This window comes from Microtus pennsylvanicus, chromosome 3, assembly GCF_037038515.1.
Source record: "Microtus pennsylvanicus isolate mMicPen1 chromosome 3, mMicPen1.hap1, whole genome shotgun sequence".
Classification (NCBI taxonomy): Eukaryota; Metazoa; Chordata; class Mammalia; order Rodentia; family Cricetidae; genus Microtus; species Microtus pennsylvanicus.
In genome coordinates, this window is record NC_134581.1 from 84,298,856 (window position 1) to 84,312,940 (window position 14,085).

At 37.9% G+C, this 14,085-nt stretch overlaps 1 protein-coding gene across 3 annotated transcripts in view; it reads left to right on the forward strand.

The window, feature by feature from the left end:
• Positions 1-14,085, forward strand: part of Stt3a (STT3 oligosaccharyltransferase complex catalytic subunit A) — a 32,409-nt gene extending 18,324 nt beyond the window's left edge. For all 3 annotated transcript variants that reach the window (XM_075966375.1, XM_075966376.1, XM_075966377.1), the window contains exons 11-18: positions 1,039-1,130; positions 3,268-3,423; positions 3,587-3,775; positions 5,216-5,332; positions 5,448-5,550; positions 8,237-8,425; positions 9,792-9,907; positions 11,434-14,085. In XM_075966375.1, the coding sequence (XP_075822490.1) occupies positions 1,039-1,130; positions 3,268-3,423; positions 3,587-3,775; positions 5,216-5,332; positions 5,448-5,550; positions 8,237-8,425; positions 9,792-9,907; positions 11,434-11,472 (1,001 nt within the window). In that variant the 3' untranslated portion in view covers positions 11,473-14,085. The remainder of the gene's footprint in view (positions 1-1,038; positions 1,131-3,267; positions 3,424-3,586; positions 3,776-5,215; positions 5,333-5,447; positions 5,551-8,236; positions 8,426-9,791; positions 9,908-11,433) is intronic.

The following is a 14,085-nucleotide window of genomic DNA, read 5'->3' on the forward strand; positions in this document are numbered from 1 at the left end:
CTTACTTTTTGTTAGGTATTTAAAAATATTTTTATGTATGTATGTATGTATGTATGTATGTATGTATGTATGTATGTATGAATGAGTGAGTGCAGGTGCCTGCAGAGACCAGAAGGGGGTGTCCAGTATTCTGGAGGTAGAGTTACAGACAGTTGTGAGCTGCCCCATGTGGGTACTTATACTTAGCACTCATAGCATATTTCTTTCTCTTTTACCCAGTTTTCTTCTTGGCTATATTGAAGCTCTATGTTGAGTTTTTATAGTTAAGACAATTTTTATATTGTAAAAACAATAGAGATAAGTTAAAAAAAATACGCAAAGCGGGTACATTTGCACTAGTTCTTACTACCTGTTCTACTACCTTTAACATTTTAAATCAGATGCAGTGATGAATGTCTATAATTTAGTACTTGGAACCTGAGGCAGGAGGATTGTGAGCTTGAGTTTGTTCTGGGCTACATTCTCAAAAACCTGTAATGAAAAACCCATTTTCAGTGTTAATTAATTTTAAGATAGGGTCTATTTTGTATTTGTGGTCTATTGTGTATTACAGGCTAACCTGTAACATTCATCTACTTATTTGTTGAGTGTGAATGATACCATTCAATGTTCTACTCCTAATTATAAAGAATCATGGTTAGGCATGGAGCTAGGGCTTTGTCAGGGATGGGACACTTGCCTGGCATGACTGAGGCCTGGGGAAAAACAAACATAATTTCTGCCAATTTAGGATTTACAGAAATATTTTTTTATCTGTAGACATGTATAAAGATGTGGAAGAGGAAAGGTACCTATAACTTCTTATAGCAGTATCTTAATGTATTTTATACTTAACATATGGTGAAATTAACCATCTCTTCTGCTAGATGATTTGTGGTTGTTTGGTTATTGTAAACATCTTGGTATAATTTTCTTTAGCATAGATTCCTAGAATCACTGAGCTAAATGTATGAAGCCATCCAGTCGTATAATGAAGGTATTTTCCCTTGTATTTTCTGTACAGGCTCAGCTGCTTACTTTTCTTTCCCTCTTTTGTAGTTGGCCTCTATTACTGCTTTAGTAACCTGTCTGATGCCCGGATTTTCATCATCATGTATGGTGTGACCAGCATGTACTTTTCAGCTGTAATGGTGAGGAATTCCCTCAGTTCTAGCCAAACTTTATTCCTGACTCTGCGGTGCTTTCTCGTTTGTTCTTTTTTTTTTTTTTTTGCCTAGCTAAATTAAAAAAAAAATATTGGTGATTATGCAAAATATCCTGCATTTGGTAATACTTATTTGTAATAAACAGACACATTCTGTTTGTGGGGGTCTAATTTTCTTGAGTTCATAACCCTGTGTTAGGCACTTTTATACTTCATTGAACTTGGAGCAGATTAAAGAAAAATGTTTGCATGGAACTGCGGTTACAGGCAGTTGTGTGCCTCCTGATGTGGATGCTGGAAACCAAGTTCAGGTTCCCTAGAAGAACCAGAAGCTTTGCCGCTACCACTCTCTAGCTCCTGGAGTAGATTTTTTTATCTTAAAGCCTTGAGAGTACTGTCTATGCTTTATTGTTAAGACAGAGAAGGATTTTATGTAAGGTACTAATATATTTCTTACACTGTTTTGAAATATTTTTTATTTTATTTATTTTTATGTGTGTGTATGTTTGAGTGTGTATCTGTACACTACAAATATATTTTAATTGGTTATGGTGGTATACACCTGTAATCCCAGCACTTGGGAAGTAGAACCATTAGTTCAAGAATGATCTGGTCAACATGGCTAGTCTCTATCTAGAAAAACAATATGGACAAAAATAAGTATATAAAAAAGTAACAATTTGTTGAGAGGTGTAGTACATGCCTTTAATCCTAGTATTCACGAACAAGAGGTAGGTGGATCTCTTGAGTTTAAGGCCAATGTGCTTTACAAAGAAAGTTCCAGCCAGGATGGCCAGGACTGTTTCACAGAGAAACCTGTTTCCAAAAAACCAATAAAAACAAAACAACAGCAACAAAAAAACCAAACCAACAACAACAAAACCCCAGTAAAAATTTTATATTATCATTCAGAACCTAGACACATTTAGATATGGAGTTTGTTATTTATATTCATGTTTTTTGAGACAAGGTCTTTTGTTTCCCCTATGTTTTTTTAAATTTTTTTATTTTTTTGGTTTTTCGAGACAGGGTTTCTCTGTGGCTTTCGAGCCTGTCCTGGAACTAGCTCTGTAGACCAGGCTGGTCTCAAACTCACAGAGATCCGCCTGCCTCCGCCTCCCAAGTGCTGGGATTAAAGGCGTGCGCCACCATCGCCCGGCTTCCCCTATGTTTTAATTATGTATGTATGTGTGTGTTTGTGTGTTGGTATGTGCATGTCAGTGAAGGTGCCATGGAGGCCAGAGCCAGGCTGTTGTGAGCCACTCCATGTGTGTGCTAGAAACTAAACTCAGTTCCTCTGCAAGAGCAGTAGATGATCTTAAACCATTGAGTCATCTCTTTAGCTCCAAAGATTATCATTTATTATGTTTACTTATGTGTATGTGTTTGTGTGTATGCTATATACTAGCAGGTACTTGCAGAGTCCAGAAGAGGACATCACATCTCCTTGAGTTACCTAACATGGGTGTTGGGAACTGAACTCCAGTCTTTTTTATTTAACTTTATTTTATGTGCATTGGTGTGACGATCCTGCACCTGGATCTTCAGACAGTTGTGAGCTGCCATGTGGGTGCTGGGAATTGAATCCGGGTCCTCTGAAAGAACAGTCAGTGCTCTTAACCACAGAGCCATTTCTCCAGCCCCCTGAACTCCAGTCTTAAGGATCATGCTTTTAAACTGCTGAGCCGTATCTCCTCCATGTATGTGTGTGTATGTGTACATGCATATGTGCAGGTCCAGGGTCCAGAAGAGGGTGACAGATCTGGAGTTCTAGGCAGTTATGAACTGCCCAACACGGGTTAACTTAGGTCCTCTAGAAGAGCTGTATGTGCTTGGAAGCCATTGAGCCACCTCTCTAGTCCTGGCCTTGAACTTTTGATTCTCCTTTCATAACATTTTGATAGCTAGAATTATAGATTTGCACAGCAACTGGCCCAACTGCAACAAAGTTTAAGAAATACTTCTGTTATGCTAAAACTATACTACATATCTTTTATTTCACATTTGCTGAAGTAGAATATTTGTTGAAAATTGCTAAATTGATGTCATAGTCTTCCAGTAGATTGAAGTCTTGTTATTTGTAGAAGACTGATTATATTGATCACGATTCTCTTTCCTTTTAGGTGCGTCTAATGCTGGTGTTGGCACCTGTTATGTGCATTCTTTCTGGCATTGGTGTCTCCCAGGTGCTGTCCACATATATGAAGAATTTGGACATAAGTCGCCCAGACAAGAAGAGCAAGAAGCAACAGGATTCTACTTATCCTATTAAGAATGAGGTGAAATTTAAGTAACATGTTGGCTTGGGAAAATGTGCATGCGTGTGTGTGTTTGAGAGGGGTGGTCACAGTGAACTTGTACAGCCTGATGTATTTTGGTCTGTCATATTTGGTCGTAAGACGCTGTCTGTGTTTGGTTTACATACAGTTCTTTTTTCTGTAGGTGGCAAGTGGAATGATACTGGTCATGGCCTTTTTTCTTATCACCTATACTTTCCACTCAACTTGGGTAACCAGTGAAGCCTACTCTTCTCCCTCCATTGTACTGTCTGCTCGTGGTGGGGATGGCAGTCGGATCATTTTTGATGACTTCCGAGAAGCATATTATTGGCTTCGTCACAATACTCCAGAGGTAAAAATTTGAGAGGGGTTGGATAGTCAGATAGTGGTGAAGACACTTGATATTGTGATAAATATGACCTCTTTTAGATGGATAGGAACCTTAGAGAAATTAAAAATTTAGAAACTCAGTTTTTAATAAGCTTTAAAGGCCAACTTTCATTGAAGACTGTCGTCTAAAGTAGTGTTTCTCCACCTGTGGGTTGTGGCCCCTTTGGCAAACATTTGTCTCCAAAAATATTTATATTACAATTTCTAACAGTAGCAGAATTACAGTTGTAAAGTAGCAGCAAAAATAGTTTGTGCTTGGGGGTCACCACAACATTTGAAAGTGTATTAAAGAGTTGAAGCATTAGAAAGTTTGAGATTCATTGTTCTAGAGTATCTTAAATTCTAGATTCTGTTTGAACATTTGTATTGATATGGTAGTGGTTTTAATATAAGGTAGATTAAATGAGTTTCAAAAGAAGAAAATATTAATTATGTTTGCTATAAAAAAAGCAGAAACTAAAACAGAATCAAGGTAAAGAGTTACCACCTAATAATAATGACATTTAACATTGTAAGTTATGTCTTTTGAGGTTCTGAAGTGATTTTTTTTCAGTAGCTATTGGAAACAGTATTTCTGAGTCAGATTTGCTAAAAACCCAAACTAAGAAGTTTTTTAAAAGCAGTGTTGGGGCTGAACCCAGAACCTTAGCATGTGTTAAGCACATACTCCACCACTGAGCTGTGTACTCAGTCCCCAAACTAAGACTCTTTTAATCCTGCCATCATATTTTGTGGTTTGTGTTTTCCCTTCTACTTCTGTAATAATTTTATAATGACTTTATGTTATTAAGGGTCACATTAAAAATTACCTAATGATAGACGAGGAGTGTTGGCACATGCCTTTAATCTCAGCATTGAGGATAAGAAGCAGGTGAACCTCTGAGTTTGGGGCCAGCCTGATGTACATGGTGAGACCATATCTCTGAAGAAAAAAATTTAAATTACTTAGTGACACTAAACTGTCTTAGCTGTACTACATAGTCCCCTATGCTTGTTTGGAAGTAGGGTATTTGGGAATGTTGGGTTGTATGTAATGTAAACTATTTCCTGACTGCATACATGGAGGAGCCGGTGCCCCAATTTTATCAATTTTATTTTCTTGTTAGGAGTGCATTACTCTGTTAAGAAGTTGATTAATTAGGAAAGTCTTACTTGCTATCAAAGATGTCCTTCCATTCCTCTTAGCATTTTTTTTTTTCCCCGAGGCAGGGTTTCTCTGTGTAGTAGCTTTGGCTGCCCTGCAACTAGCTCTTGTAGTCCAGGCTGGCCTCAAACACACAGAGATCTACTTGCCTCTGCCTCCCAAGTTCTGGGATTAAAGGTGTGCACCACCACCGTCCGTCGGCATTTGGTTTTTAAGAGCAGTGAGATAAACATTTTTCTGTATTCATTCTTGTTTTAGGATGCAAAGGTCATGTCATGGTGGGATTATGGCTACCAGATTACTGCAATGGCAAATCGGACAATTTTAGTGGATAATAACACATGGAATAATACTCATATTTCTCGAGTAGGGCAGGTAAAGTAAATGGGTCCTTAGGGTGTCTGATATCTGAGGTCTGTTGGGAAATGTGTCGCTAGGAGAGGGAGTTGACTTGAGATTTTCTTTGAACATTGTGCATTTATTTTTCTAGGCAATGGCATCCACAGAAGAAAAAGCGTATGAAATCATGAGGGAGCTTGATGTCAGCTATGTGCTTGTCATTTTTGGAGGCCTTACTGGGTATTCCTCTGATGGTACTGTACTTGATATTGTTTCTATCTGTGGGCAGTGAAAATGTAGTGAATCAGTTACTATTTTAATTTTACTTATTTATATTCGTTTTTGAGAGTCACATGTCAGCCATTATCATTAGTAACTTACCATGAAAAGAATTATTGCTTATTGTCTTAGTTAGGGTTTCTGTTAGCTGTGATGAAACACTTTTATTCAAAGCAACCTGGGGAGGAGAACATTATTTTATCTACAGGGAAAGGAACTCTATCTAGTCAGGAACATAGAGGTAGGAGCTGATACAGAAGCCATGGAGGAGTGTTGCTTACAGATTTGCTTCTTTTGGCTTGTTCGTCTGTTTTTTGTAGGACCAGAACCAATCAGTCCTACCCTCAGTGAGCAGGTCTCTCCTCCATGGGCCAGTACTCTTAACTGCTGAGCCATCTCTCCAAGCTCCTGTAATACAGAATAATAAAAGCTAACCCAATAAAAAAGATAGTCTGTTAGTTACATATATAGGTTTTTATCAACCATGTAATTCAGCCAGTTGTTGAAATTGCAGAAATATCTATATGATGTATGTACCATTCATTCTGTTCTGGATAGGTTTTTTCTTTCTTTCTTTCTTTCTTTCTTTCTTTCTTTCTTTCTTTCTTTCTTTCTTTCTTTCTTTCTTTTATTAGGGAGGGGGATTTCAAGATGGTTTCTCAGTAACTATGGAGCCACTCCTGGAACTCGCTCTATAGACCTGGTTAGCCTCAAAAAAAAAAAAAAAAGTGAAAATATCAGATTTTGTGAAGTCAGAGTGCTGTTTACTAGCTAATTGTATGTAAAGAAAGACATTCAGGAAAACGGGGAAAAATGAACTTTCTTTGGAGGTGATGGCATATTTTTGAATTGTTGAAAGAATGATGATTTGGCAATAGTCTAATTGTAGGAGCTAGTCTTGTTTTAAAGACAATAAAATACTTTTTAAAGTTATTAAAAATAATGCGGACTATTCAGTATCTAGCTCTACGAAAACACGCATGAGACAATAATGAAAGACAGTCTCTCAAAACTGTATTACTAGGAGTTGTGAAAGTTTGAGAGTTATTATTATTGTTGCTATTAATCTTGTCATTTATTTAATATTTCAGCTGGGTCTGTTTGTGAAAACTTTTGAATTTTAAAAGTCCCACCCCCACACTTATATGTACAATCTCAGTGGTGGCTGATGTCGTTTCAGTTGCTCATTCCCAGCTCATCTTTAGTCTTCTTACCTTTTCTTGGTTCTGTTAAAAAATAAGTAGGGTAATGAGTGATGGTGTATGACTATGGCTATAATCCTAGCGTTACACATGCTGAAGCAGTAGACCAGTGTGTGCTACATCATGAGTTCTTACCATAGAATAAATCAAAACCAAAAATTTCTTGATCTTTCAAGATGCTGCCTAGATTGGCCTTGAACTCTTCAGTGCTGAGATTACAGGTCTAGGCAAGATGCTGTTTTCTAAAACAATTAGCAGATCTTTGGATAGACATTTTCTGTTGCTTTATTACTTTTTTCAGACAGGATCTCACTATGTAGAGATGTCTGGCCTGGAACTTGCTATGTAGATTAGACTAGGCTAGCCTTAAAGTAACAGAGATCCACCTGCCTGTGTCCAAGTGCTGGGGTTACCACTACACCTGGCTTCTAGTTTTACTTTATTTTATTTTTTTTTAATTAATTTATTTATTAAAGATTTCTGCCTCCTCCCTGCCACGGCCTCTCATTTCCCTCCCCCTCCCCCGACTTTATTTTATTTTTTATTTTTTTGGCTTTTTGGGACAGGGTTTCTCTGTGTTACAGTCGTGGCTGTCCAGGAACTAGCTCTTGTAGACCTGGTTGGCCTTGAACTCACAGAGATCCACCTGCCTCTGCCTCCCAAGTGCTGGGATTAAAGGCGTGTTCCACTACTGCCCAGCTATTGGTTTTACTTTTTGTTGAGTACTTATGAAGGTTTAAAATAAAATATTTGATCATTAAACAGATTTTTTTTATATGAAAAGTTGATGCTGTGTAGCCCAGGCTGGCCTTAAATGCATGAAACTTTCCCTCAGCCTCTCAGTGCTGGGAGTCCAGACAGGCACCACTGTGCCTGGTTTCCACTGTGTATTATGTTCCTACAGTACGTCTACAGTGATATTAACAGTACTGCAGGTGTTTACTTAAGTACGTGTAGCCACTACTTGCAATAGCTTAGTCCTTGATTTCTAGGAATACTTCCAGATGTGCTGAAGACTGGACCAATAGCATTTAATTTCAGCCTTTAACAAGCAATTAATTTCTAATAAAAGTTTTGTATTTTTAGGAAATATTTTTGCTCATACACTATTTCTTGTTTTTGCAGAGTTAAATAATAGCATTCCTTATTAGAAAATTGTGATGGAAATTTCCTTAGAAATAGTGATATTTTCGGGCTGGAGAGAAGACTCAGAGGTTAAGAGCACTGGCTGCTCTTCCATACCAGCAACCACATGTGGCTCATAACCATCTGTAATGAGATCTGGTGCCCTCTTCTGACCTGCAGATGTACATGCAGGCAGAACAGTGTGTACATAATAAATAAATAAATAAATCTTTAAACTGAAAAAAAAAAAAGAAAAAGAAATAGTGATATTTTCATTGAGTTTCTTAGATCCTGCAGCTTTTCTGATTCAGCGGTTCTTTCCTTTTTCCTCTAGATATCAACAAGTTTCTTTGGATGGTCCGGATTGGAGGAAGCACAGATACAGGAAGACATATCAAGGAGAATGACTACTATACTCCAACAGGGGAGTTCCGTGTGGATCGTGAAGGTTCTCCAGTGCTGCTCAACTGCCTTATGTACAAAATGTGTTACTACCGCTTTGGACAAGTCTACACAGAAGCCAGTGAGTGACTCATAATACTAACAATAGTGATAGCTAACACATACTGTGTTTTCTGGGGTCTGCTCTTTGTGTTTTTTAACTCATTTAGTCACAGGAGCCCAGGAGCTAGAAACTAATCTTTTTTTTTTTTTTTTTTTCGAGACAGGGTTTCTCCTTAGCTTTTGGTTCCTGTCCTGGAACTAGCTCTTCTAGACCAGGCTGGCCTCCAACTCACAGAGATCCACCTGCCTCTGCCTCCCGAGTGTTCGGATTAAAGGCATGCGCCACCACCGCCCGGCTTAGAAACTAATCTTAATGCCATTTTATATATGAGGAAATTGAAATAACCAACAGGTAACTGAACTAGATAATATCAAATGATAGGATTCAAACTCAGTCTGCCTCTGAATTCTGTTCTTTGAAACATCTTTTGCTTGGGCAGTGGTGGCGCACGCCTTTAATCCCAGCACTTGGGAGGCAGAGGCAGGCGGATCTCTGTGAGTTCGAGACCAGCCTGGTCTACAGAGCTAGTGCCAGGACAGGCTCCAAAACCACAGAGAAACCCTGTCTCGAAAAACCAAAAAAAAAAAAAAATAATAATAATCCCAGCAGGTGGGAGGCAGAGACAGGTGAATCTCTATGAGTTCAAGGCCAGCCAGGTCTACAGAGGGAGTTTCAGGACAGCCAGGGCTACATAGAGAAATCCTGTCTTGAAAAACAAAACAAGCAAAAAAAAAAAAAAAGAATTTTTTTTTTTTTAATGAATGTCTCAATAAAGAATATTGCAGTGTGAGAAGGACTAAGGGAATAAAGAAAAAAGTACTTCTCCATTTTTTACGTGATACATTGAGAGGGATTTGGTTCGGTTAGATTCTCTCCATTTCAGTTTTGTTTCTGCATCTGGAAAGACTTTTACAGTATATACATACAAGTCTTAAACTCCTGACCCATGGAATGGTTAGTAGTGTTAGGTCTCAGAAGTAGAGAGGCTTGAAAGTCACCTTTTAGATTTATAAGAGATAAACTCCATGGACTCTACCAAGCATCTCATTGGGCAGGACTCAACTAGGGTAGCACTTGATTTGCCATTTCTTTTCTTTCTTTCTTTTTGGTTTTTTGATACAGGGTTTCTCTGTAGCTTTGCAGTCTGTCCTGGAATATAACTCTTGTAGACCAGGCTGGCTTCTCCCAGGTGCTGGAATTAAAGGCACATACCACCACTGCCCAACTTTGATTTGCCATTTCTATCTAATGCTCTTTCTTGCAGACTCTAGTCAAAGTGGAGGCTGAGGAATAGCAACCAGTACAGTAGTTGGTGTGCAGCTTCCATCTCCCTAGGAAATTAATGTGCAGAATAGAAAGAAGTTTTCTCTCTTGTTGCTTTTAGAGCGTCCACCAGGCTTTGACCGTGTTCGAAATGCTGAGATTGGTAATAAAGACTTTGAGCTTGATGTCCTGGAGGAAGCATATACTACAGAACATTGGCTGGTCAGGATATACAAGGTGAGTAGATGCTGCCCATCTCGGAAAACTGTCCTCATTCTAGTATCCAGTTTTCAAATAGGAATATTTTTAATAGCACCTGGTTTCAAAGTAGCTTGTCATTTACTTGAAGTGTTAATAGTTTTAAATGTTTTATATGTTTTATTGTATAGACACAACTTTGTGGATTCGTTCTCTGCCTTTTTATAATTCCCAAGATAGAATTTAGGTCATCAGTCTCATATGCAATTTTACCTGCTAAGCCGTTTGGTCAGGGCAAAATGTTGCTAATTATATTTTTGATTATTCTTAGGAGACATCCCAGCTGTCAGTTGTTATGCCCACATTCCTTTTTCTTTAAAAAACATTTTTTACTACAGTTTTATATGTATGCTACATATAAGGACAGCTTGCAGGGATTAGTTCTTTTATCGTAGGTATCCTGGAGATCAAAATCTAGTTACCAGGATTGATGGCAAATGTTTTTGCCCACTGAATTATTTTCCCAGACCAATACTTTTTTCTTTCTTCTTTCTTTATGGTTTTTGGGACTAGGGTTTCAGGATGCCAACCAGACTGGCGTTAATATTACTATTTATCCCATTTCTTCAGCCTCTGGAATGGTAGTATTATAGATGTTGCCACTGTACTTGATTCAGCAATATTGTTCTAGGTAGGGTTTGAAATAGTTTGGGGATTGGGGGGATTGCATGTATTTGTGTTTTGAACTATGTTTTTTATTTTTTGCTGAATTTTTGACAGTATCACATGATGTTGCATAGGAATGTGTTATATATTTTACATGAGAAGAGATTGAGCCAGATATAGTATATATGCCTTGTTGTCTGAGGTTTCTGTCCTGCCCAGTTCCCGCAGTCGTTAAATCCCAAAGAAATCACACAGAGGTCTACATTAGTTATAAACTGATTGGCCTAGTATCTTAGGTTTCTTTTTAACTCTTATAACTTATATTAACTCATAATTCTTATCTGTGTTAGCCACGTGACTTGGTACCTTTTTCAACGAGACAGTCACATCTTGCTTGCTCTGTGTCTGGCTTCCTCTCTGTCTGGGTGATGACTACAAACTGAAACTTTCCTCTTCCCAGAATTCTCGTTACCCAGCCTCTACTTCCTGTCTGGCTACCGGCCAATCAGCGTTTAATTAAACAAGTACAAGAAACAAATCTTTCTTTATAGGGTAAAACCATTGTCCCACAGTAATGCCTATATCCCAGCACTAGGGAAACATACAGGGGGATTGAGTTTGAGGCCAGTCTAGGCTACATAGCAAAACTCTGTGTAACAGTGGGGAAAAACTCAAGTAACAGTGGGAACAAAAAGAATGATTGAGGAATTTTGGTCAATGCCAAAGTTCGACTATTCGCTTCTTAAAGGCTAAGTTGACAGTAGGTAGGGTCTGACCCATGCTTATTGATTACATTGTCCAAAGACAACAGAGTCTAGTGCAGCCCTTTCTGGTGATCACTAGTAGGTCTCTAATGTTGAACTTTGGGCACATACTAAACTCATGTTATGTTGTTGCAGGTAAAGGACCTGGATAATCGAGGTTTGTCAAGGACATAAATGCCACATTGTGCCCTGGTACGCTTCGCACTGAGCGCGTCGTATTGAGGACGCCGAAGATTTTTTTTTATAAACAGTTTCTAAGAACAGAACCAGATGGGATTAGAATTGTCTGGAAGTTTTGCCCTGGACAGTATGGGCTGGGCCAAATCAAATGATTTTTGTAATTCTGAGCAGGTTACCAAATGAAATGTCATGGCTTTACTTTGGTCAATTAAAGGGGGGTATTTTTTTTTTTAATGTGCCTTATTTGTTTTGACTTAAATCGGCTGATTTGAGGATCACAGAAGTGAGTGGATGGAAGATCATATCCATGCTCTAGGTCCCCAGACAAACCAAATAGGAACATTTTCTTTCTCTCTCCTAAGGACTAGCTCTGGTTCTACAAATATAAAACCTTTGTCACACTTTTTGTTTTGTAGCACCCAGATCCAATGCTTTGCATATAACGGGTGCTTAATAAATTTTTATCAACTGAATAAATGCTTCTGGGACCAGAGGAGTGCTGTTTCTGAGCAGGGAAGACAGTGTTCTTGCTGTTAGGTTTGTGTTCTCTCAATATCTATTTCTTTAGAAGATCTTTGGCTTTGTAAGGACGGAGAGTTGCTAAGTATGTCCAATCTCACCAGGGTTCTTTAAACTAGTGAGGGTTCTTATTCTAAGCAAAATGTGAACCAACTGTGACTAATCCAGTAGTTTTTAAGACTCAGTGAAACATTAATCTGAGAGGAAGACGCTCCTCCAACCCTACCATGTACAGAGGTTGATGGTCAGTAGATGTTACTGGAATCAGAAAGTTTTCAGTACTTCACTCAACCTAAAACATAGTAAATGGCTATTTCCTCATTTCCTGGAGACTCCCCTAAATCTCATGGGGCTCGCCACCATGAGTTTCTGTTCTTAGTGTAAGTCTGCTGTGTTCACACACCACTTCAGGCTTGATTACCTGGTTTTGAAGCCCTTGCTAAGTATATAATGAGGATGTGGGAAGTGTTGCTACTAGCAGGTACCTAGAGATCATTGCTAGTCTGACTGTAAGAAAAGAGACTTTAAAAGCGTTTTAACTTCGAAGCATAGAGGTCTCATAGTTATTTTATGCCAGGATAACAGCTTTCTGTGCGGTATAATAAGACATTTCATCATGTATTTTACAACGTAGGACATAATCACTGATGTATAGAAACTGTCTTAAAAAATTAGTTGTACTATTTAAGAAAACAGGAGGAATTATATGACTTAGATAGTCAAGTCACATTGGTACTCAGTGCATATATGCTTAGGTGTTCTTGTACCTAATGACCTCAAGCCAGTTTATGTACCAGAAGATTTGATTTCCTATATGTAAATATATTATTTGATTTATATACATAATTACTGCCTAGTGGGAAAGGTTAATCTGAGATTTATCAATATGATTATATTACAGGTTATTAGTAAGCTTTCTCTATAGTATAGATGGAATAGCCCTTTTTCATATCATTTTACTCCTGGGATTTTGATGTTTTCTAGTTTATGCAAATTTTTTAAGAGATTGCTTTTATTTTCAGTTATAGCCCACTTAGTGTAAAAAATATCCATCTAAAAATACAATACAATTCGACACATAACTTTCCACACACCCATTGACTCTTGTAATTTGTGATACTATTTTTACTATCATCTGTTATAGTTGCAATTACCTTTTATCTTCTGGCTATTATTAGTTAAGATGTGTTATGTACTGTTACTTTTTGGCAGTTCCCTGTAGCTTAGGCTGGCTTTGAGCTCAAGATACAGATGCTAGCTTTGATCTCTTGATTGTGCAACCTCTGCCTCCCAGGTATTGAGGTTACAGGTGTGGGCCACTATAGCCAGCTAGTTATTATTTTTCCTCTATAACTTCTTTTAGGAAGTACTTTACTGTTTTTTAGTACTTGTTATAAATCTCTCCTACCCCCTTACCTCCATAGCCAATTCTCTTTCATTTGTGTCTGTTTTCTCTTAATGTGATCAAATATATTTGTTAAGCAATTTTTGCGCTTTTGAGATAGGGTCTTTTGCAGCCAGGCCTGGCTTTGAATTCCTGCTTCTCCTGCCTCTACTTGCCAAGTGCTGGGAATATAGGTATATACCATCACACCTGATTACATTGTTTACTTTTAAGAATGTCTTTATTTTTCAGCTTGAATTGGTTAACTCTCCAAGTTTGTTGAGTTGAACTATTTCACTGTGATATTTGTTAATCTTTTGGCTTTTTCATTGATTTGCTATTTCTAAGTATCTTATGAAAGTATATAGGGCAAATAAATTTCTGGAGCTATTCTCTACCATACTGAATGCATAGCTGGGTATAGAATTCCAGACTCTCAGTATTTTGCATTGTAAAGGCACTAGCCTATTGTTTTCTATTTTCCTAATATTGGGAAATGCAGTTATTCTGATGAATATTTCTCTATTTCTTCCCCTGACCCCTTTGTTGTATCTTTATTGTGGGTATCCACTGTCCTGGTACTATGGATTTTCATGTGTGCAGAGTCAAGTTTTTTCTGTTTTTTGAAAAAACACTCATAATATGTAGATTCTTCCAGCTGTTTTTCTGATAGGGTTAATTAAAAAAATTTTAAATTTAGGCAA